Source organism: Populus alba, chromosome 2 (genome assembly GCF_005239225.2).
Source record: "Populus alba chromosome 2, ASM523922v2, whole genome shotgun sequence".
Taxonomy (NCBI): domain Eukaryota; kingdom Viridiplantae; phylum Streptophyta; class Magnoliopsida; order Malpighiales; family Salicaceae; genus Populus; species Populus alba.
Window position 1 is genome coordinate 17,141,216 of NC_133285.1, and position 21,281 is coordinate 17,162,496.

The 21,281-nt window shown below is 29.9% G+C and overlaps 2 protein-coding genes and 1 long non-coding RNA gene across 3 annotated transcripts; all 3 read left to right on the top strand.

Moving 5' to 3' along the window:
- Positions 1-10,567: 10,567 nt before the first annotated feature.
- Positions 10,568-12,725, top strand: LOC118032002 (uncharacterized). The gene is made up of 2 exons (XM_035036562.1): positions 10,568-10,899; positions 10,985-12,725. Exon 2 carries the CDS (start codon positions 11,019-11,021, stop codon positions 12,723-12,725), a length of 1,707 nt encoding a protein of 568 aa, XP_034892453.1. The 5' UTR covers positions 10,568-10,899; positions 10,985-11,018.
- A 263-nt stretch (positions 12,726-12,988) lies between these two features.
- LOC118031993 (uncharacterized) lies at positions 12,989-13,725 on the top strand. Its single transcript, XR_004684599.2, has 3 exons — positions 12,989-13,240; positions 13,349-13,376; positions 13,456-13,725. It is a non-coding gene; the product is annotated as an uncharacterized lncRNA (long non-coding RNA).
- Positions 13,726-14,228: 503 nt separating this feature from the next.
- On the top strand, positions 14,229-16,375 carry LOC118031991 (putative E3 ubiquitin-protein ligase LIN). The gene is made up of 4 exons (XM_035036555.2): positions 14,229-14,580; positions 14,665-14,916; positions 15,045-15,354; positions 15,605-16,375. Exons 1-4 carry the CDS (start codon positions 14,485-14,487, stop codon positions 15,721-15,723), a joined length of 777 nt encoding a protein of 258 aa, XP_034892446.1. The 5' UTR covers positions 14,229-14,484; the 3' UTR covers positions 15,724-16,375.
- The last annotated feature ends 4,906 nt before the right edge of the window (positions 16,376-21,281 follow it).

Below are 21,281 nucleotides of genomic sequence, written 5' to 3' on the forward strand. Positions count from 1 at the left end.
AAAATAAATTCTGAAAAAAGTAAATTTTAAGAAAGTATTTTCCGATGTTTGGTAGTATAATGAAAAATAAAATGGAAAACATTTTCCAGTGTTTAGTTATGTCATGGAAAATGAGTTGAAAAATAACTTATTAACATTTTATTTTTCTCAAGTTTATTAAAATAATAAGAAATAAATCTTATAAATTAAAAAGTTGAATGAGAATGAAATTGAAAAAAAAAATATAATTTCATAAATTATCTCAAATAAAATAAATAATAATCAAAATAATAGAGATCAAATCTAAAAAATTAAAAATAAATTAAAAATAAAGAAATTAAAATAATAATAATCAACATTTCATAAATTATTTCAAATAAAATAAGTAACAATAAAAAGAATGAGGACCAAATCTGATAGATAAAATTTTTCAATATAAAAATGATAAGAAAAAAGCAAATAACAATTATAAAAATAAGGACCAAAATTAATATAAAAATAAAATTTTAAGAGATGAAATTAAAAATAAATATTAAAAACAAAATATATATAGCGATCAAAAGTTTGAGGATCAAATTTGATATAATCAGCAAATAATGACATTTCTAAATTTTTCACAACTTCTGGAAAGTGTTTTCCCCCAAATTTTTTAGGAAAACACTTTCCTGAAAACCAAGCTAAATTTTCCTTTTACTAGAAAGTGTTTTCCATTGACCAACTTTTCTAATGGCAAACAAACACAAGAAAGTTTGGAAAGTGATTTCCCGGAAACCACTTTCCGGAAAACAAACACAGTTAAAGGGAAAACACTTTCTTGAAAACCAAACCAAATTTTTCATTAACTAAATTGATTGGAAAGTATTTTTCGTTGACCGGAAAGTGTATTCTGTTGACCGGAAAGTTTTTTCCGTTGACCAACTTTTCTAATGACAAACAAACACAGGAAAGTTTAGAAACTGGTTTCCGGAAACCAGTTTCCAAGGAAACAAACGAGGCCAAAATCTTGATCAGCTGAGCGCATCAATCCATAACTTGAATTATCTTAGAATTAAAATGGTTTAAGGAGGAAAAAAAAAATTTAATTAATCTTGTGACCAGTCAACCCGGACTCAACCAAGTAAAGCTCATCTTTAATATGATGATTATTTTTAATTTTTTTATTAAAATAATATCATTTTATTTTTATTTTTTAAAAATAAATATAACCATGCTTCGAGTTGATTTCGAAATCAAATTTAAAAACTATGAGTATATAATAAAAATGAAGTAAATACCTTAAAATAGATTTGTTTAATAAAATGAAGATTTAAATTGAGATCATAATAGTTTTTTTGAAAGAATATTGCTCGGTTACATTAAAGAATTGTTTTTGATAGATAGTTTTTGTTTTATAATGAGATTTTGTGAAGTGAATGATTTAGCACCATTAAACTATCAATACCAATAGATATGATAATGGGTAGATTTTATGATTGTTCATGTTTACTTAAGATTTTAAATAAACTTAGGAAAAATAGCATACCCTTAAATTCTATGGAACAGATCTTTTGATTTATAATTGCAAGTACTAGGTACTATTTCTCAATCAAAACCACAATAATAATGTTTTCATTATTATTTTAACTATAAACTTTTACATTGATAAATAGATTTATATCATATCAATGAAATGTGATTTGGTATTAGATTTTTTAAATTCATAATATCAAAAAATATTATGTAATCATATTTTTTGAATATTCGAGAATGTGATAGCTTCTAAATTTAAATACATTTTAAAAGTATATTTCACTTTAAAAATCAAGTTGATTAATTTTTAATATTTTATGATGATTTTAATATATTAATATTAAAAATATAAAAATAAATTATTTTAATATATTTATAAATAAAAAAATATTATATACCACAACATCACATTCAATAAATAATTGCAACACAATCATGGAGTATAATGAGTTCATGACTACCATGAATACTTGTTATTACAATAAAAGTGTAGTTGCAGTTATTTTTCAAAGTGTTTTTTAATTATAATTGTATCAAAATAATATTTTTTTTATTTTTAAAATTTATTTTTAAAATTAGTGCATTAAAATGATTTAAAAACACCAAAAAATTATTAATTTAAAATAAAAATATAAAAAATTTTAAAATACAAAAACAATCATGGCATTGTAAATCAATTTCCATTAATTAGAATCTTTTAAAATGGTGATGTCCTTTGTGTTAAGGGGTATATCCGTCCCAGCGTCTAAAGGCGGTGGGAAACGTGGGCATTCTAGGAAAGTTATTCAAAATTCAAAAGGGCAAGATTCAAAAGGGTATGTCGAGCCATAAAGTAGCCGTTTTGTAAACATCGAAGAACCATCATGTCCTCGCCAGATAATCAGATTCATTTAACACGGGCGATGCTAGTAAATTAACAGGAAATTAACGTGCAACTAGGGCAGTTTAGTCGTTTTAGGAAAATTGAGGGTTATACAGACTTTTGGCGACTTAAGAATCCTGGGACAAATGTCGGTTTGTTTTGTCCGAAATCTCTTTTCGCTTTTTAGTGGGACCTACACAGTCGCTGCCCACCACTGACAAGGGTATTAATTCATTCTTCCGCAATCCATAGAAACACCCCCTCGTGACGTGGCATTGACAGAATGGTGGATAGTCTCTGCAGATTCATGTTCTGTCTTCTATCTCTCTTTCTATAAAATTAGATATATTTATTATTATTCAGAAATTGAGGGGGGGGTCAAGGTCGTTGACAACTTGACATGTTATTCCTTCGCTCAGAAGAAAAAAAAGTAAGAGAGAAGGGGAAAAAATTCAACACAACATTCTACGCAATTGCCCTAAACATGTGATGTACACGGAAGCATAAAATATCAGCAATTCCATAAAGACAGAAAATAAATTTGTTTAGCGTTAGAATACAAAAAAACCTTTAAATTTTTACTTTATTTTTGAAACAATAATATAACCAGGTGTGTTTTCTAAAAAGACTTACTGTGTTCCTTGTAGGTTTAAAAAACCGTTTATTTAAACTAAGCTGTATTTATTTGTTGAAAAGTTTTTTTTTTTTAATATTTTTTTAAAATAAATTATTTTTTGATGTTCGGTAGTATTATAAAAAAATAAACTGAAAAATACTTTTTCAGTGTTTAGTTATATTATGAAAAATAATTTATTAATTAATTAATTTTTTTTCCAGTTTATCTAATTTATATAAAATATTTAATCACTTACAATAAAAAAAAATAGAATCTAAAAAGTATAATGATGAATTTTTTTTATTATATTCTATATTCATATGTAGCCTATTTTATAAAATATAACTATATATATCATATCATGTAATAGAGATATAACCTTGTGAAATATTTCTTAAGTAAAACCTATTAATATATTTTTTTTTTAATTTTAAAAGCTTAAAATATATTTTGTTTTCATATGAAGAAAGCCAAATTAGTTTATGGTATTAATAACTTCAATTTGTATATTTTGTTAAATGACGGCCGCAATATTTATTTGTGTGTACGTATCTTAAATCTAATGAATATGAAATTATTGTTTTTATCTTGATAAGGCTCTCAGTGTTGTACGAGTGACAAATTCAGTGAATGACCATGTAAAATGTTTTTATGTTTTTATATATATAAAAAAAGAAAAGTGTTTTTCTTTCTTATGTTTATCAAAAGGAAAACACTTTCCTGCTGTGAAAGTTAATTTTTTCAATGACCAGAATTTATTTATTTTTGACTAATTTTCTATATATTTATCAAACATAAAAAAGTAAGGAAAATACTTTCTATGAATTTGTTTTATAGAAAACAAACAAGGCATAAGACACAAAATCAAAACTCAATAAGGAAAATTAATGCAAAATTTGAAAGCAAATGATAAATCCCAAAATATCCAAGAAAAATAACAAAATTAACTTAAATAATAATTTATAGGTTTAATTTTGAGAGATGAAATGATTTGACAAGTAGAAATATTACTTTTAATAAGAAAACAACTTGTAAGATTATGCAAAAATACAAGTATGATTTAACAATTGATTTTCTTGTTGTCGCTGTTAAAGTCACTATTATATTTTTGAATAACTATAATTATAACCACGTCATCATAATAGTTTAGCTAAATTTATAGTTATTGAATTCGAATTGACTCAATAAATTAATTTAAAATTTTATAACTTGAAATTAAAGAACTCTAAAAGGTGTGGGGAAAGCACTGTAGCTTCCCCACGCCTTTTAATTATACTTATATATAATAATAATAATTATTATACATATATAATTATATAATTATATTATAATTAAGTAATATACTAAAACACGTAGCTTTTTTACTGTAGTTAGAGCTTTTTTTTTTTTACAGTTTTATCTTCTATGGTATTTTTTTTTTGTTTTTGGACACTGTAGCTTCCCCACACCTTTTAATTATAATTATATATAATAATAATAATTATATATAATATTATTATTCTAATAATTATTATAATTATATTATAATTAAGTAATATACTAAAACGCGTAGCTTTTTTATTGTAGCTAAAGTTTTTTTTTTTTTTGCAGTTTTTTCTTCTGTGGTATTTTTTTTTGTTTTTTTTTTTTTGTGGTAGTTTTTTCTTTTTCTTTTTTCTTTTTGCTTTTGCTTTTGTTTTTTAAATGTTTTTTCAGCTTTTTTTTTCTTTTTGTTTTTTTTACATGTTTTTTTTTAACGTGTGGGTTTTTCACTGTAGCAGGTTTGTTTTTTTTTTTTTTTTCCTCGCTTTTGTTTCTTTTGTTTTTTACATATAATTAAGTAATATACTAAAACGCGTAGCTTTTTCACTGTAGCTAAAGCTTTTTCTTTTTGCAAATTTTTTTTTGTTTTTTCTTCTGTGACATTTTTTTTTGCTTTTGGTTTTTTTTTTTTGTAGTAGTTTTTCCTTTTTTTTATTTTTTTTTGTTTTTGTTTTTTTTTCACATGTTTTTTTTTTTTAACGCGTGGGTTTTTCATTGTAGTAGCTTTGTTTTTTTTTTTTTTTCCTCGCTTTTGTTTCTTCTGTTTTTTACATATAATGTATCACTATGCACACAGTGAAACACCTGACTTTTTTTTTTTCGTTTTGCCCATGGTTTTTTTTTTTTGCTTTTTTTTGTGTTTTTTTTTTCTTTTAATGATTTTTTTTGTTTAATTTAGTTTGTTAATGTGAAAAAAAAATTAATTTAGTTATCATACTTTCATTACACGGATCTTGATTTTTTTTATATATATTAAACTGGTTGAGAACTCAGCTTTGTAGCTTTTTTTTTAAAAAAACAAATACTATGGATTACTACAGTGTTTCCCTTACATGATTTTTGTTTGGCTGCAGTGTTTCCCCCACATGTTTATTTTTTTAAATTATCTTTGTTAAATTTATTTTTTTAATATTGAGTTAGTTGAAAATTTAGCTTTAGCTTTAGCTTTTCCCACGTTTTTTCATTATAATTATTATTATATTGTATTATATTATATGACTGTTTTTTTTCTTTTTAATTTTTTTTAATGAATTGTTTTTGTTTGATTTAGTTTGTTAATGTTAATTTTTTTTTATTTAGTTATCATATTTTTCATTATATAAATCTCGGGTTTGATGGGTTAACCTGATTTGACGAGTTATTTTTTTTCATTTAGTTTAGTTTGTTAAAATTAATTTTCTTTCTATTTAATTATCAGACTTTCATGACATGTATCCTAAGCTTGACATGTTAACTTGGTTTGATGGGTTAACCCGGTTAATTTTGGGTAAACCCGTTATTTTTTTTTTCTATTTAGTTGTCAAACTTTCATGATGCAAATCCTAGGTTTTACGGGATAACCTGGTTTAAAGGGTTAACCCAATTAATTCAATTTCTTTTTCTTTTTCTTCATTAGTTTTTTCATTTCTGTTGATTTTTTTCTTTGTTTTTTTTAATTAATCTATTAAATTATCACACTTTTATGACACGACCTTATAGCCAGACCCACATCCAATATTCTTGGGTCTGGTGTTATAGTCAGCCTCACTTAAACTTGGGTCATGCAAGTTTAATTTTATTATTAATATTATAAATATTACTCTTAGGTCAGGCGTTGCAGCCAAACCCAAGATTCTTGGGTATAACTTTGCAGAAAAACCTAAGATTTTAAAATTTTTATTTTTTTAAATATTTTTTAAATAAAAAAAAAAATGACCCGCAGCATCGCGCGGGTATCAAAGCTAGTCTAATCTAAATTGGGTTTTAAGTTAACAAAAAAAAAAAAATTTCAATCATAATTTGTTTGCCACTTAGTTAGCTTGATTGTATCTTTCATGTTTTTTTTTTAAATGTCATTGGGAAAATGAGTTCATTGTAATTTAATTTTTATAATTTATCAAAACTAATTAATTGGTTCTCATAGTTTTGAAAATTATATATTTTATGCCCATGTTTCAGGTCCATTTATAATGTAATTTGTTTCATCTATTTTATGTTTTATAACTTCTATTTTTATTTTTCTAGAAATAGAAAAAAGGAAAAGTAAAAAAGATAATATGGAAAAAACAATAAGAAAAGAAGACATTTTGTTGAATCAGATATTAAATAAAATATATTCAAAAGTAGTTAAAAAAATATTAATTAATTTTTTAAATTTGAAGGATTGTCTAATTTATTATAAAAAAATAAAAAAAATCATAATTTATTCAAAAAATTGAATCTTTGACAGATGATGGAAGGATTGGCCTGTGAGATTCAATATCGGCTTGTTAGTGGTAATGCAGGCTTAGATATTTTGAACTTAAGGTCCATTGGACGCAGCAGCATTGCAAGCCCATTTTGTTTGTGTTCCACAAAACAGGACAAAAATCTCCAATGTTGAATGTTAAAGGAAAAAAAAAAAAACCCTCTAATCTTGTTTTCTGAGAAAGATTGGAAAAAAAAAAATTCATGTATTTAATAATGATATTGGAATTATCATTTTAAAATATTTTTTTATTAAAAAAATTAAATTTTAAATGATTTTTGATAGTTTTGATTAGAGGAAGGGTGTTTTTTTTTTTTTAATACCAAAATGGTTTTAGTCTAAAAAAATAGTAGATAATTTTCTATGGTTTTAATAGGATGATATAATTTGATTCTAATAAGATAAGATGATATTTGTAAGGTGTTTTTTTTTTCAAAATATTTTTCATCTAAAAAAACATCAATTGATTTTTTATAATTTTGATACATTTCTTAGATGCTTTTTTTTTTATATACATATAATTTTAACACGAGGGTGTTCTTCTATTAAAATATTTTGATATAAAAATTTTTTTAAATTATTTTTTATTTTTATTATGTCAATACACTTGAAAAATACTTAAAAAAAAATCAACTCAATAAGTTTTTCCAAACAAGAAATATTTTAAAAATATCTTAAACATAATATTAAACCTTAATCCATAATTAGTTAACCTCAATCACTAGTCCAAAGATTAAAGAAAAAAAAACATCAACTATCCATTAAGTAAATCCAACATAGAATTCACCATGAAACCACAAAACAAGACAATAGATTAGTTTAAAGGATTCCACAACTTCTTACACATTAAATTACAAATCAAAAACATTTCGATTTAGTTTACTTTAATATTTAGTTTGGTCCATTTCATTTTCTCTCAAAGCTTCCTCTTTTTCCATAATTTTTTTTTATATAGAAACTTTCCCAATTCCATAAGCCTACACCACACACTCATCTCTCTCACTTCACCCTGATGACATGAAATTTGTTCTTATTCAAAATATTAGAATGGATAATTTTAATCATAGATTAATTAATTAATTAAAAATAACACATTTTAATATTTTCTAAGAAATGGCATAGATGTACAAGCTTTGCCGGACATTCCTATAACTTGTTTCGATGTCGCCAAGTGTTCTAATCTAATATATAATAATTGTAAATTAATACGACTAATTTGGCCTTATATAGGTAGATGCCATTAACATCAAAGATTCGAATGGTTTAGAGCAATGACAATTTTTTATTAATAAGAAAATTAATTTAATTTTAGCAACATCTAGATGGACTTAATGGTCAATTACAAGTTCAAAATTCTTTTTTTTTTTTTTTAAATAAAACATTACGAGATAAAAAGAATCTTATAAGTTTAAGATGATAGTAAGCTAGTTCAAATCCAATAAAAAAATTATTTAATCTAAAAGTTTTATGTCCAAGTTTTATTACCGAGTTCTTAAATTCACATATGATTAACTCTATTCACAAAAAAAATCTTACATTGTAGTTCTTAACATAAATAAATAAACAATATTCTTATATATATATATATATATATATATATATATATATATATATATATATATATATATGAAAATAACAAGGGTAATTTTATTTTTACATCCATTTTTTATAATAATAATAATAAAAAAAGAGATGATGACAAGTGACTTAACAAAACTAAGATTAGCAAGTATCAAAATTTGCACTTGTATATTTAGCATAATTTGTTGTATCCTATAAGAATTTTAAAGTTAAACATGATTGAATTAAAGCAGTATTAGGATAGATAATCTCATAAAAATCATTGCACATCTTAACTCACAGTATCTGTTTGTTAATAAAATCTCGAGTTAATGAGTTTTTTTCCTCGTTGGCTCTCAAGAATAATTGTTTAACTGTTAATGGTGTTCAGAAATGTGTCCATGATATATATATATATATATATATATATATATATATATATATTATAAACAATTATCCAAATTTATGCTTTCATTTTTATTATATTTTGCATGTTTTGTCATGGTTCGGAATTTTGATCTCTTCCCTCCACGCTGATCCAGGCTTGAGTCCACTTCCCCCCTTTCCTTGTCCTTATAGGCCTAAAAGACTCTCTTCACAAGGAAAGTGCCCCTAAAACCAAAGAAATTGGCCTTTCCCATCAAGCCTTTGTCTTTTTGAAAAATTAGAGATTATTAGGACTTTGACCAAGACCAACACTAGCAGTAACACAATATTAGATAATATTATAAATTATATCTTGAAATTTTATCTGACAGTTTAAGTTTTTAGATTGAGATGGTTCCTTAACAAGGTATCAGAGCCTTGATGACCAAACGGTCACGAGTTTGAATCTCACCATCTCTATTTATTTGATAAAAATTAAACACAATGTAATATGAGCCTGTGCAAATTTCAAGCTCAAAAGACTTTCACTTGAGGGGATGTGTTAGAGAATATTATAAATTATATCTTGGAACCTTACCTAACAGCTTAAGCTTTTAAGTTGAGATGGTTCCTTGACACATAGTATAGTAGTTGCAGATACGGTGAACTTTTAAGTTTTTGAAAAAAAAAAAAAAAGAAATTAAATGATTAGTGGCAAGAAACACCTCACCTCCATTTGAAAGTTAAATATTCAAGCAGTGGTCTCGCCTTTTCTACTTATTGCATGTACTGCATGGTGTATAGATTCCTTTGTTTATACAGTGAAATGTGGTTTTATTTTAATTATAAATTTAAAAAAATATTTGATTAATTAATATATATCATAATTTTACATGAATTTGGTTGAAAACCTCTTTTAAAATATTGATTAAGAAAAAACTATAAATTATAGTTTTTTCTTTAACTTAATTTTTTTAAAACTACAATCACAAAAGTTTATTACAATGCTATACCTACTAATTATAGAAGTTGATAAATGATGATCAATTTATGAGAAGAAAGTTTTTAAATAATTACGATAATTCGGATTTAAAAATTTTTCTTTTTGTAACTTACAAAATCTCTTTACTATGAATACAATTGCACTCCTAAATAAAAAAGCGTACCCTTTCTTTTTAGAAAAAAAATAAAAATGGAAACCAAGCAGCCAATAGCCAACCGGCGAAGAAGGGAGCGAGAGGACGGCCGTTGAAACAGTTAAGATATTGAAAAACCTGTCGACCTCGCGCCTGCAAATACAACCACAACATAGTTTACCTTATTTATGGTGTCCCTATAGTTTTCAAGTTTCATCAAACCAAATTCTCTAATTTAAATCTGTTCAAATCAATCCCTCTTCCATCCCATTAAATTGTTACTAGAGCTCTTTTATCCATATTTGTCGAGACCGGTTTACCTCGATAGGTTAACCCAAAATCTAACACTAATTTAAAAGTTAAACCAAACAAGGAATTGATCCAATTAAACTCAATCAACTAGATCTAAAAGAATAAATAACATTGATTAAAGTTTCTATTTCAAAATTAATTAAGAAAAAAATAAATTGAATTGATGTTTAAGGGTCGATCCAATGACCTGAGTTTTCAACAAGTCAAAATATAAATTAGATTTGATAATTATATTTAATGACAAGACTAGCAAATAATATGAAATTATCTAAATTTAAAACAAAAGGTCTGATTTAAATAGTTATACAGAGTAAAGTGACCGCTTAATGATTTTAGTCTTTTTATATATTAGTTAGTTCATAATAGAAGAAACCACCTTGAATCAGTCTTGTAACATATAGAACTCACGTTACATTGATCACATGTATATATTTATGGGATTGAATCACAAACCTCCATTTCACAAGGAACAACAACTTTCACATTTGTCGTCTTGCATTTGTCATTCTTCAGCCTTGCTTCTTTCCCTTGTTGCCTATTGCAATGACCCCTCCAAGCTCCATGTTTTTTTTTTTTCCTTGTTTTTTCCTTGCTATTGCTGTCCTTTATATTAGGCAATCCAGAAACTCTTCATGGCTTTTGCTTGTGAAGCATCTTCTTTATCTCCCCTTTTTTTCTCCCCCAAGATTCCCCAATATTCTTGCAATATTCCACTCATTTCTCAGTTATCATCGTAGAGTAATTGAGCCCGGACTTTAATTCTTGATAGAAATGTTGTGCTTCTAGATTTCGAGCAAGTTGGATTTTGGAGGTAAGATAAACACTGATTTTTTCTTTTCTTTTGATATCTGTGATGGACTCTACTTTGTTTTCTATCCGCTTTTTTTTCTATGAAGTTCTGTGCAGGGAGGGGATCATATTATCAAGAAAATGGCAACATCTTTGGAGGAGCTTCTTGCAAAGGAAGGGTTTAGAGGAAGGAGATCAGGGACAAGGGCAAGACCTTCATTCAAAGCAGAAGCTGCAAGTATGCCTCGTTACCCTTTCGGTGAACAAGGCAAAAGAGACTCTCCATCTGGTCCATCTATGCGGAGAATCAAGACCGAAAGGACAAGGTCTGACGTCACTCGGTATACCTTGAGAGGTGAATCACCAGGAAGTAATAGTAGTTTGGGTAGGAGACCTAGGGATGACCTGGTTAAAAGAGAAAAATTAGATTCAAGATCGAAGGCAGAACATCGTGGCAGAGGTTCGAAAGATGTGAAGGAAGATAAGACCCTGAAAGTTGAAACACTGGAAGATGTCAAGGGCAGTGAGGTTGTTGAGGATGGTGTAGAAGAAAATGGGACGTTTAAGGATATACACTCTGATATAGCATATTATTCAGAGAGAACTGAACGATCATCGAAAGGTAATGGGAGCAAGGAGAGGCAGAGAGAGGGGAAAGGAAAGGACAAGAAAGTTCCCGAGAGGCATCACAGCATTTCTAAAGAAAATTTAGAAAAACACTCGGAATTTAGCAATGACAACAGGAGAAGTGTGGACCAGTCTGAGGCGGTTTATGAAAGTTCGGTTAGAGGCTCAAAGATTGGCAATGGCTTTGAAGATGATCAGAGACCAAGGAATCAGAAAAGGGCACCGGCAGTTCCTGAAATTGCTCTTGATGAAGTTGCTGTTAAAGCTGTAATCTCCATCTTAAATGGCTATATCAAGCGTTTTTTCAAAGATGCAGAATTCCGAACCACGCTTCGCCATAATTGTTTCTCTTCACTTGCTTCTATCGAAATAGAAGAAGGCAACAGCATTGAGATCAAGGCCAAGGCCAATCTTCAAAAAGCTATTGAAACAGTGGAAAAGGCTGTTGAGGCAGCTGCAGGGACAAAGGATTTGAAAACAGCTGCTTTGCTACTTAGTGTGATCACAAGTTTGAACTCAAATGATCTGAAAGATGACTACACATCAGGAGCTCCAAATTCTAGGTTGTCAGCTTGTGCTCGCATCTACCTCAGTGTAATATACAAGCTACGAAAGAAGGATAAGGTTTCAGCTAAGCATCTTTTGCAAGTGTTTTGTGATTCTCCTTTTCTGGCAAGAACACTTCTGTTGTCTGAACTGTGGGACTATCTATTCTTCCCTCATCTTTCACATTTGAAGACTTGGTACAAACAAGAGGCAGGTCCTTTATTCAACACGGCAAGCAAGATTACGAAACTTAAGTTTCTTGACAAAGTTTATAATGAAGTTCTGGATTCTTGCACTTACCGATTTGCAGTTTACTACAAGGATTGGCTCACAGAGGGGGTGGAAGCTCCTTCTATTCCTTCAGTCAACATCCCTTTCATTTCACAGCAGGGAGATTCGCAAGATCATTCTTCAGGACCAGCTAGTCCGGCTGCTCCTTTCTCACCCCAGCCAATGGTGAGTAAGAAATTATACGATGCTGTATTTGGCCATTCAAGTAAACCTAGAGTTTATGATGCTGAAGAAAATTGGAAGGCAGACAACTTCAATAATGGTGCAAACAGCTCTGGTTCATCTCCTATTCAAGTCAAACAAAACACTGACAAGATCTTCCGAAATGGTCAAATATCTTGGTCAAGATATAGAATACCATTCCCTGAGAATTTACAAAGATAACACGTCCATTCCTGTGAGTATTTTCGTGCGATTTTCCGCATCTCTATAACGTTTCCTTACATGATTTATTTTAATTATTTGCTTTGTTAGTCACTTCAATTCAATTTTATGAGTTGCATATATCAAACATATTCGGATGATATTTATTGATAATTAACATTTGGATGAGAAAATGGTAGTCCTTAAATTTATTCCTCTCACCTTCTCCTGCAATTTGTTTTTCATGCTATCAAGAATTTTAACATTTCTGCAGGATAAAAGGGCTCTTAACAGCATCTGACGAAGAATGGAAGCTGGTTAATGTGAGTGTTTCACCAGACACATATCTTAAAGATAACATTCGCAAATCCAGTGCAGGGCAAGTATCTGCTGGAGACACTCATTTGCTAAATTCATCTTCACATGCGAAAGAAAATGAGCTAACCCTCAAGACCCTAGCAAAATCTGTTTTCAAAATTCAACGAACTGAGGATTCTGGTGATCTCACTGTTTCAAACCTTTCACATTCCAAAAAGGTGTGATCTCACTTTTCTTGGTAAAATATACTGAATTCCTGACTGTTCTGCATTTTACAATCCTACAAATTTTTCTAATAGTTTCTTTGACTATCATGTTAAGTGCAGGCAATCAAAGCAAGCGCTTCTATCGAGGGTGAGTCAGAACATCTTAAGATTAATTATCCCTTTACAAAATGTTGATTGAATGCTCATATTGCACTCTCCCAGTGCAGGGTTGAATGGAAGTCGTGAATATTTTGATGAAGGATCCAATTTTGAAAGCATTCCAGAGGACTTTGTTTGCCCTCTCACCAGACAGTTGTTTGAGGATCCAGTGACCCTGGAGACTGGTCAAACCTTTGAGAGAGAAGCCATCAGGAAATGGTTTAATCAGGGAAACAGAACATGTCCCATAACAGGAAAAACTTTAGAATGTCCAACTATACCACTCACCAACTTTATTTTGAAGCGTGTGATCGATAGTTGGAAGTTGGAGCGATGTAATCACCTATTGTCTTTTTGCATCTCAAATATTCAGGAACTCTGAGCCATATGATTCAAGACAAAGGAATGAAGATGCTTTTATTCATACTTGAGAAGCTTCTGGCTTCTTCCAGTAGGGAGGAAAGATTAACAAATGCCAAAACACCTCATTTCTCTTGGAGTCCTGGAATTTCTTATTAAAAGGTTTTGAATTTGGTAGTTTGGAAGAGAAAACTCTGGTTGCAGCTCTCTTATCATGTTGTATTGAGGCAGAGTCAAGCTGCAGAAACCATATAGCTATAATGATTGATAAACAATGTCTCTTCGAGTTACTCCACAGCAACCAATCTAAGTCTGCAAGAAATGTTGTAGGTCTGTTGATTGAGTTAGTTTGTTTTGAGCAGGTTGGTAATGAATTCTACTTGAGCTGCCTTTTTCACTTCCTGTGCTACTTTTGTGCAGTTTAAACATTTGTAGATGAACCATGGAAGTGATGGAGAGACAATCTTTCCCTTCTTTGTTTTTTCTTTTGATTTGTGCATGTGTGTGTACTTGTGCATTTGCAATTATCTGCCTGAGCAATTTTTCAAGGAAGGGGAAAGTGGGTTTCTATACATATTTTATGACCTGGTTTGCCATTGATTTTTTTTTTTTTTGAATCATCTGCTCCTTCTTTAATCTTGGTTATTAGCAAGATCAAAGACATTTAACAGATATTATTTACAGGAGGAAAGGGGTTACACAATTTATAAGTGGCTTACCTAGTAAGACAATAATGCATGCGATGGACATTCTACTCGTCTATCTTCAGAGTTCTCCAGCTGACTGCTGAGGAACCCTTGGTGGCTGTTCTGATCTTACACTTGGATCTTCTGGTGTGCTCCTCGAACCCTTTCCTCCATCCGGGCAGCCACTTCAGAACTTTGACTATGTTTTTACTGATGATTTTATTTTTGCAGGTTGAACCTCGGAAGTATAGCATCTACAAAAGGGAAGCCGTTAATGCCATTTCAATGGCCTTGGAAAGTAGCTTAACTGATGAGAAGGTCCGGGAACAGTCTTGCAGAGCACTTAATGTCTTGGGGCGGATTGTTTCTGCTTCTGGGAACTCATCAACAGAAAGTTGGATCCTAAAGCAAGCAGGGTTTGATAAAAATCATGAAGTAAATTCTCGAGAAGATAATTTACTTTTCAACGATCCTCTTTCGCCGGTACGTTGGTTCTCCTGAATGATCATCTTATATTGATTATATATTCGGCATCTGAGTTTATTAAGTTTAGTACAAACACGAAGTTTTTGATGTTATTTGTAATTGTTTTTATTTATTATGAAAAACAGGAAGATGAAGAAGAGTCCAGCGAAGAATGGTTGAGGAACTTGTCAGAATCATTGCTTGCTAATGGCAAAATGTCAGTTTTAGAGACCATATCAAAGTGTTTAAGTTCAGGAATCTTGGATTTTGTGAGGGCATGCCTAACCACAATTGCATGGTTAAGCTGTGGAATCTCTTTGCTACCGGATTCGGAGCTCCAGCTCTTTGGCTTCCCCACTCTCATCTCTGGGCTCAAGGAAATCTTGGAAGATGATGAGCAGATTGAGCACCAAGTCCTTGCTTCAATGTCCTTGTTAAATCTCAGTAAAAATCCAGGTCAGTAACTTTCCTTTGGATATTTTATCCATTCCATCAACGTGGTAAACTATGAGGCTATCATTTACAATCTTAAAAGTTGCTCCCTAAAGTTCAAAGCCCTGGAAGAAGTTACTGATATTTTCCACTTCCAGTATTTCTTTTTGGATTCTCAGGCATATCATGACAGATGATGCTCCATCACCTTGTGATTTCCTGTTCTTAGAATAGTGATTTTAAGTATGATATAACATGCTTTTTTCTGCTGCAGAATGCAGGAGTCTGCTAATGATAATTGCAGAAGAAATTTCGGTTCCACTACAGAGCCTAGCTGAAGTAACATGGACAGCAAAAGAGCTTCATGCCATCATTTCTGGAGAAGATCCTTAGCTTGTTAGGAAAAAAATCCATCCACTTTCATCAAAATTTCACAATTTTTCCGGCTTTCGAATTCCTTATTCGCATACACGTCAGAAACTTCAGTGGTTAATAGCAACATTCTGGTCTCCACTTAGTTGCTGATAGGTGAGCACCGAAGCAAGAAAACTTGTCGAAGGGTCAGATGCTCTGATTGTTGTCATCAAAACCTGGAGGGAGCTGGCAGAGCATCAAACCGAGAAAACCTCAAGGCAAGCCAATGCCATTTTAACCAGTCAAAGTATCAGAAGCCAAAAACCTTTCTGTCTTATGAATGCTTGGCATGAATTCATCCCCTGTAAATATATTCTGAACCTGCTTGATTTCTGATACAGCCATTTAAACTTGGAGAGTTCACATTGTTCTCTTGTTTCCAAAGGGATTGAAGGTTCAGGAACTGTGTGACTTGCCTACTTCTCTCTTAAATATGAAAGACTGATCACATGATGCCAACACCAGCTCTTCAATATTGGAGGACATTGTTCGATAATTGATATAAAATAATTATGATGTCTGGTCTTGGTATGTATTGCTCAGTTCTCCAAAAATCTCAGTATTATTCTTTGAGCAAACTTCAAATTAGCCCTCAAACTATAATACAAAGAGGCTATACAGTTCTCAAAGTTTTTTTTTTTAAATCTCAATTGTGCCTCCAAAGATTTTCAAACTAGCTAAAGTCTCCACATATTCTCAAGAAAATATTGAGTTCCAAACTATGGTGTTTTTTCTTTTACGCAAAGAGTATAATTTGAAAGAATTGTTGACAATATGGATGAAAGAACTCAATTGAATTTTTTTGCAATGTTGAAATCTCAATTTAGACAAAAACAAATATATTTTGGGGACCTGATTGTGAATCCTATTTTTTTTTTTTGGTGGGTTGAACTGTTATTTGTATCTATCCATTTTTTAAATAAATGGTAAGATGCATAATCATAAAATTGAGTGTTAAGACTATTTGTTTGGAGTTTTTATATCTTGAGATATAGTAATAAAGTCTGAACCGGTTCAATATATCAACACAAAATCTAATTAATCATAAACTTTTTGTAAGAAAAATGTGCTTAATGTATGTAAGATATTTTTCTCTTAATTCCCAAGACTACGAGAAAATTAAGTAGGAACTAGCGACAGAATTAGAATTACCTTTGTCGCTAAATTCCGGAAAAAATCCACCGCTAAATTAGTTTCATTAGTAATTAGCGACGAACAGAATTGGTGGTGGAACTTAAAAACGGTAATTCCGTCAGAAAATTTTTAAAATATTTTAATTTATATTTTAAACTATCCCTAAGGTATATATTATTTTATTCTCAAAGCAAGTGACCTCTAAAATTGTAGACCGTGCTGCTATTGTTGGTTATAGCTATACATGTTTCGAGCCTATTATAAATCTAACTCATCAAATTTATAATTTAATATACAAAAATAAAATATAGAACCTAATTTTGAAGAAATACATTTAAAAATTTTGGCACCAAAATTCCAGTATGTTCATTGATAAACATCAAAATTAATCATCACCAATTTATTTTATCCTTGAAATTTTAAATTGCTTAATAAACATTCATCTTTCAAAATGACAAATGAAAATCCAAAGTTTATTTATTGAATTCAAAGGAGTACAGAACACTATTGCATTCCATATATATAAAAATATTGCTTTAGAAAGCTGGTTTTTTTGGTGAAGGCTTACATGGGTACCCCCTTGTTCACCACACCGACGGGAGACGCGAGCTGCTTGCTTCGTCAAGGACAGTATTTCCTTGTCCTTCTTTTTGGACCTTATCATCCACAACCCTCTTGCTAGTCACCATTTCTGCCTTCCCACCTGCAGCCTTCTTTCTCCTCGCATAAACCTTCAATGGAACCTTGCTTTTAGTACACACAGGCGATATTGTCAGTCCATTGCCACGTGAATGAATCTGGTGAAGATTCTTCTTGTTGTTTTTGGCTGTTTGCCTTCTCTTCCTTTGTTCCTTGTTTTCGACTCTGTAGTGTGTTGGCATATGAGCCGCGAAAGTTTGTGAAGTTTCGCATATTTTCTTGCATCTAGGGCAAATGTATGGCCCGTATTTCTGATGAGGAAGGCTACGAGTAAGTCCATCATTAAGACCCATTTCTTCTTCATCCTCAGAACTTGCGCTGCTTTGGTCGTTAGGGATGTCTCTCGCTTCGTCCCTTGGATTTATTCTCACCTGATCAATATCAAGTTGGCTGGTTTCAAGATTATGGTTCTGGCCAAGATTTAGGTTAGGGTTTTGAGCCCTAGATATTCCAGGTGATGCATAGGCACTCAATGGTTCAGGATTCAAAACAGCTTCGTCATTGTTTCCATGACTATGATTAAGATGATCAAGGTTCATAAAATTGATCATTTGTCGGTTTGGGGGGCTATATGGACGATAAGCATTGTGTTGATTCACTTGATTGGACATGGTTAGGTTGTGGTTTTGGAAATTGGGTTGGCCTTGAATGCGAAAACCATCATTTGGATTCAGGCTTTGGAGATGGACGTTGTTGTGATTTGGAGCAAAAGGAAGCTCCCTAGGTGAGGCTGGGGGGAGAAACTGGGTAGTTCTTGGAATCTCAGTAACAGTGTAGTCACTTGTTGGGTAAAGGGGAAGAGCTTCAATTTGATTTTGTTCAGTTGGGAGGTATTCAATGATAGTACGAATCCTTACACTCAACGAAGAAACATGAGTTCTCCTTGCTTCACTCAACCTCTGGCCCAGAGCAATTTGGCCAAGACCAGCTCTTTGAGGGACAAAAAGGTTGTTTGTTTGGACAGCAATGGTTGGAGCAAGGCTCTGTGGGATGATTCTGCCTTGCCCATTCACATGATCTTGACCTAAACTGGAGTTGAGGGAGAGAACAAGACTGTTCTCGTGAACGATGGAACTGCTTGAAACATTGAAGTTGTTGTTCGCCATAAGAGGATCCGAGGGCTGAGAAAGCTATGTGAAATTCAAGAAGAAGATTACAAGGAGAACTGATCGAAAGGCTCAATTTGCGAGGTGCATTAGGCTCATCAACTGTAAGTCCATTATATAGGAAAATATATGTTATCTTCAAGAACCCAAATTAACACCGGGAAGTCTTGCCACGAGTATGCCGCGCTCCACGAACTCCAGATTCGTCTAAAGCAAAATGACCAAAAATTAGTCATCAAATAAGGAAGAATATCTAGCCATTTCGAAATAGACGGCAAAACATTTATTGCAAAACGAAAAACTATTTAATGCTTTGAGGTATTGCTGGATTTTGTGAGATACATATATATCCTTTTGTGAGATATATACTGTGTATCCTTTTGTGGCCAAGAACTTAATGTGTAACTCTCAAAATGAAGGAAATGATTGTTTAATCACCAAACTAATTACATCAATCAGTTATTATTAATTTTTTATCTGGAGCAAATATTTATTTATGATTTTTTCCTATTTAAAAAATGAATATAAAAATTAATTTAAAATCATAGTAGTTGCAACTAAATTATTAAAGTTAGTTGTAAAGGTTATTTCATATTAAAGCACCATTTGGTTTCTTGTATGGGTGCTTTTTAAAAATGCATTTAGCTTGAAAAATATCAAATTGATATTTTTAGAGTTTTTCAATTATTTGATATATTAAATATAAAAAAATATTTAATGTATTTTTAAGTGAAAAATACTTTGCACAACAATACCAAACTCTTATTGAGGAGGGCATTTTAATCATAAAGGGTTCTTCATTTTAAAAATAATAAAAATTTATAATAATAACATTTTAATTATGGTATTTTTCAATGATTTTGATATATTAATATAAAAAAAATATAAAAAAATATTTAATGTATTTTTAAGTGAAAAATACTTTACACAACAATACCAAACTCTTATTGAGGAGGGCATTTTAATCATACAGGGTTCTTCATTTTAAAAATAATGAAAATTTATAATAATGACATTTTAATTATGATATTTTATTTTTCAGAATACAAGTATAGAAATTCATAACGACAAGAACTGTTAATAACTATAATTTGCATATGATAATTTTATAACTAAAATTTAAACTTATAATGGTGATATAACTGTTAACTTAAAACAAAAATTTGAACTTATACATAATCGTTATTCATGCGCGTTTATTTCATAACTAAAATTTAAACTTATAACCGTTAAAAACTGTTAACTTAAAATAAAAATTTAAATTTGTAAATAACTATCATTAAAGTGCGCCAACTTCATAACTAAAATCTAAATTTCTAACGGTCAGAATTGTTAACTTAAAAATATAAGTTTGAATTTATACATAACTGTTATTCATGTGAGCCAATCTCATAACTAGAATTTAAATGTATAAATGAAATCATGAAAAAAAAAATACTTAAACATGAAAAGAATTTAATGTAACTCTCTTAATAGTACTAGAAACATTAACTTAAAACAAAATTTTTAATTTATACATAATCATTATTTACGCGCACTAATTTCATTGCCGTTATTCATGCGTGCCAATTTCATAACAAAAATTTAAATTTGTAAATGAAATTATAAAAAAAAAACTCTAACATGAAAAGAATTTAATGTAACTCTCTTGTAATAGTCATAAACATTAACTCAATACAAGATTTTTGAATTTGTATAGAATCATAATTTATATGCGCTAATTTCATAACTATTATTCAATTTTATAACTAAAATTTAAATTTATAAATGAAATTATAAAAAAAGCATGATTAGACATAAAAGGATTCCTTGTAAAATATAAATTATAATATGAAACATGAAATTATTGTTCAAAACAAAAAGCTCATGATATTGCTATTCAAAACAATATTTGGAAAATGAAAGTTTCAAGAAGTTAAGAATATTTTTTCCATGTTTCCCCACCCGTAAAACCAATATCCCTATGTAGAATTTCACCTTCTCAAACTGAATTCTCTACTAATAGAGTATTTTTATGGAGTTTTCATTAGTGATTGTTGTGGTGATTATGGTGATGTAACGGTAAACTAAAATAGACAGTGATGGTATAATTACTAATAATTAATTATATCCACAAACAATTCTAATATCTAGTTTTGATTTTTTTTCTTTTGATTTTTTGCCTTGTCAAGAATGATAAAATATTAATTTTTTGACTCATTGTCATTTTTCTATATATATTTTTATTTATTAACGTAAAGATATAATGGATAGGGCTACTTATAACCTATTAATATAAAATTTTGAGTTTATGCATACTTAATAACTAAAATTTAAATTAATTATAAATTCAATTAAAAAAAACATAATTAAACATAAAAAGATACATTACAAAACCCAAATTCAAAAAACTAAACATAAAGTTCACTACATTATTATTAATATAACAACTAAGAAAAGAAAATTAAAAAGGGTGGCTGCCTCAATCATTTTAATCTTTAATAAAATATAATCATAAAAAAGCCACACTATATATATATCTCCCACTGGATCTCCACTTCTATCAGAGCCTCCTCACCACCATTTGCAGTTGCTTGTTGGCTGGGCCCAGCTTGACCT

What these genes read in the sequence shown, in the direction of transcription:
- LOC118032002 (XM_035036562.1), top strand. Translation starts at nt 11,019, where the DNA reads ATGGCAACATCTTTGGAGGAGCTTCTTGCAAAGGAAGGGTTTAGAGGA.
- LOC118031991 (XM_035036555.2), top strand. Translation starts at nt 14,485, where the DNA reads ATGCGATGGACATTCTACTCGTCTATCTTCAGAGTTCTCCAGCTGACT. An exon ending in TCTTACACTTGGATCTTCTG is followed by an intron (nt 14,581 to 14,664) that starts GTGTGCTCCTCG and finishes TTATTTTTGCAG; the next exon opens with GTTGAACCTCGGAAGTATAG. An exon ending in AAATCTCAGTAAAAATCCAG is followed by an intron (nt 15,355 to 15,604) that starts GTCAGTAACTTT and finishes TTTCTGCTGCAG; the next exon opens with AATGCAGGAGTCTGCTAATG.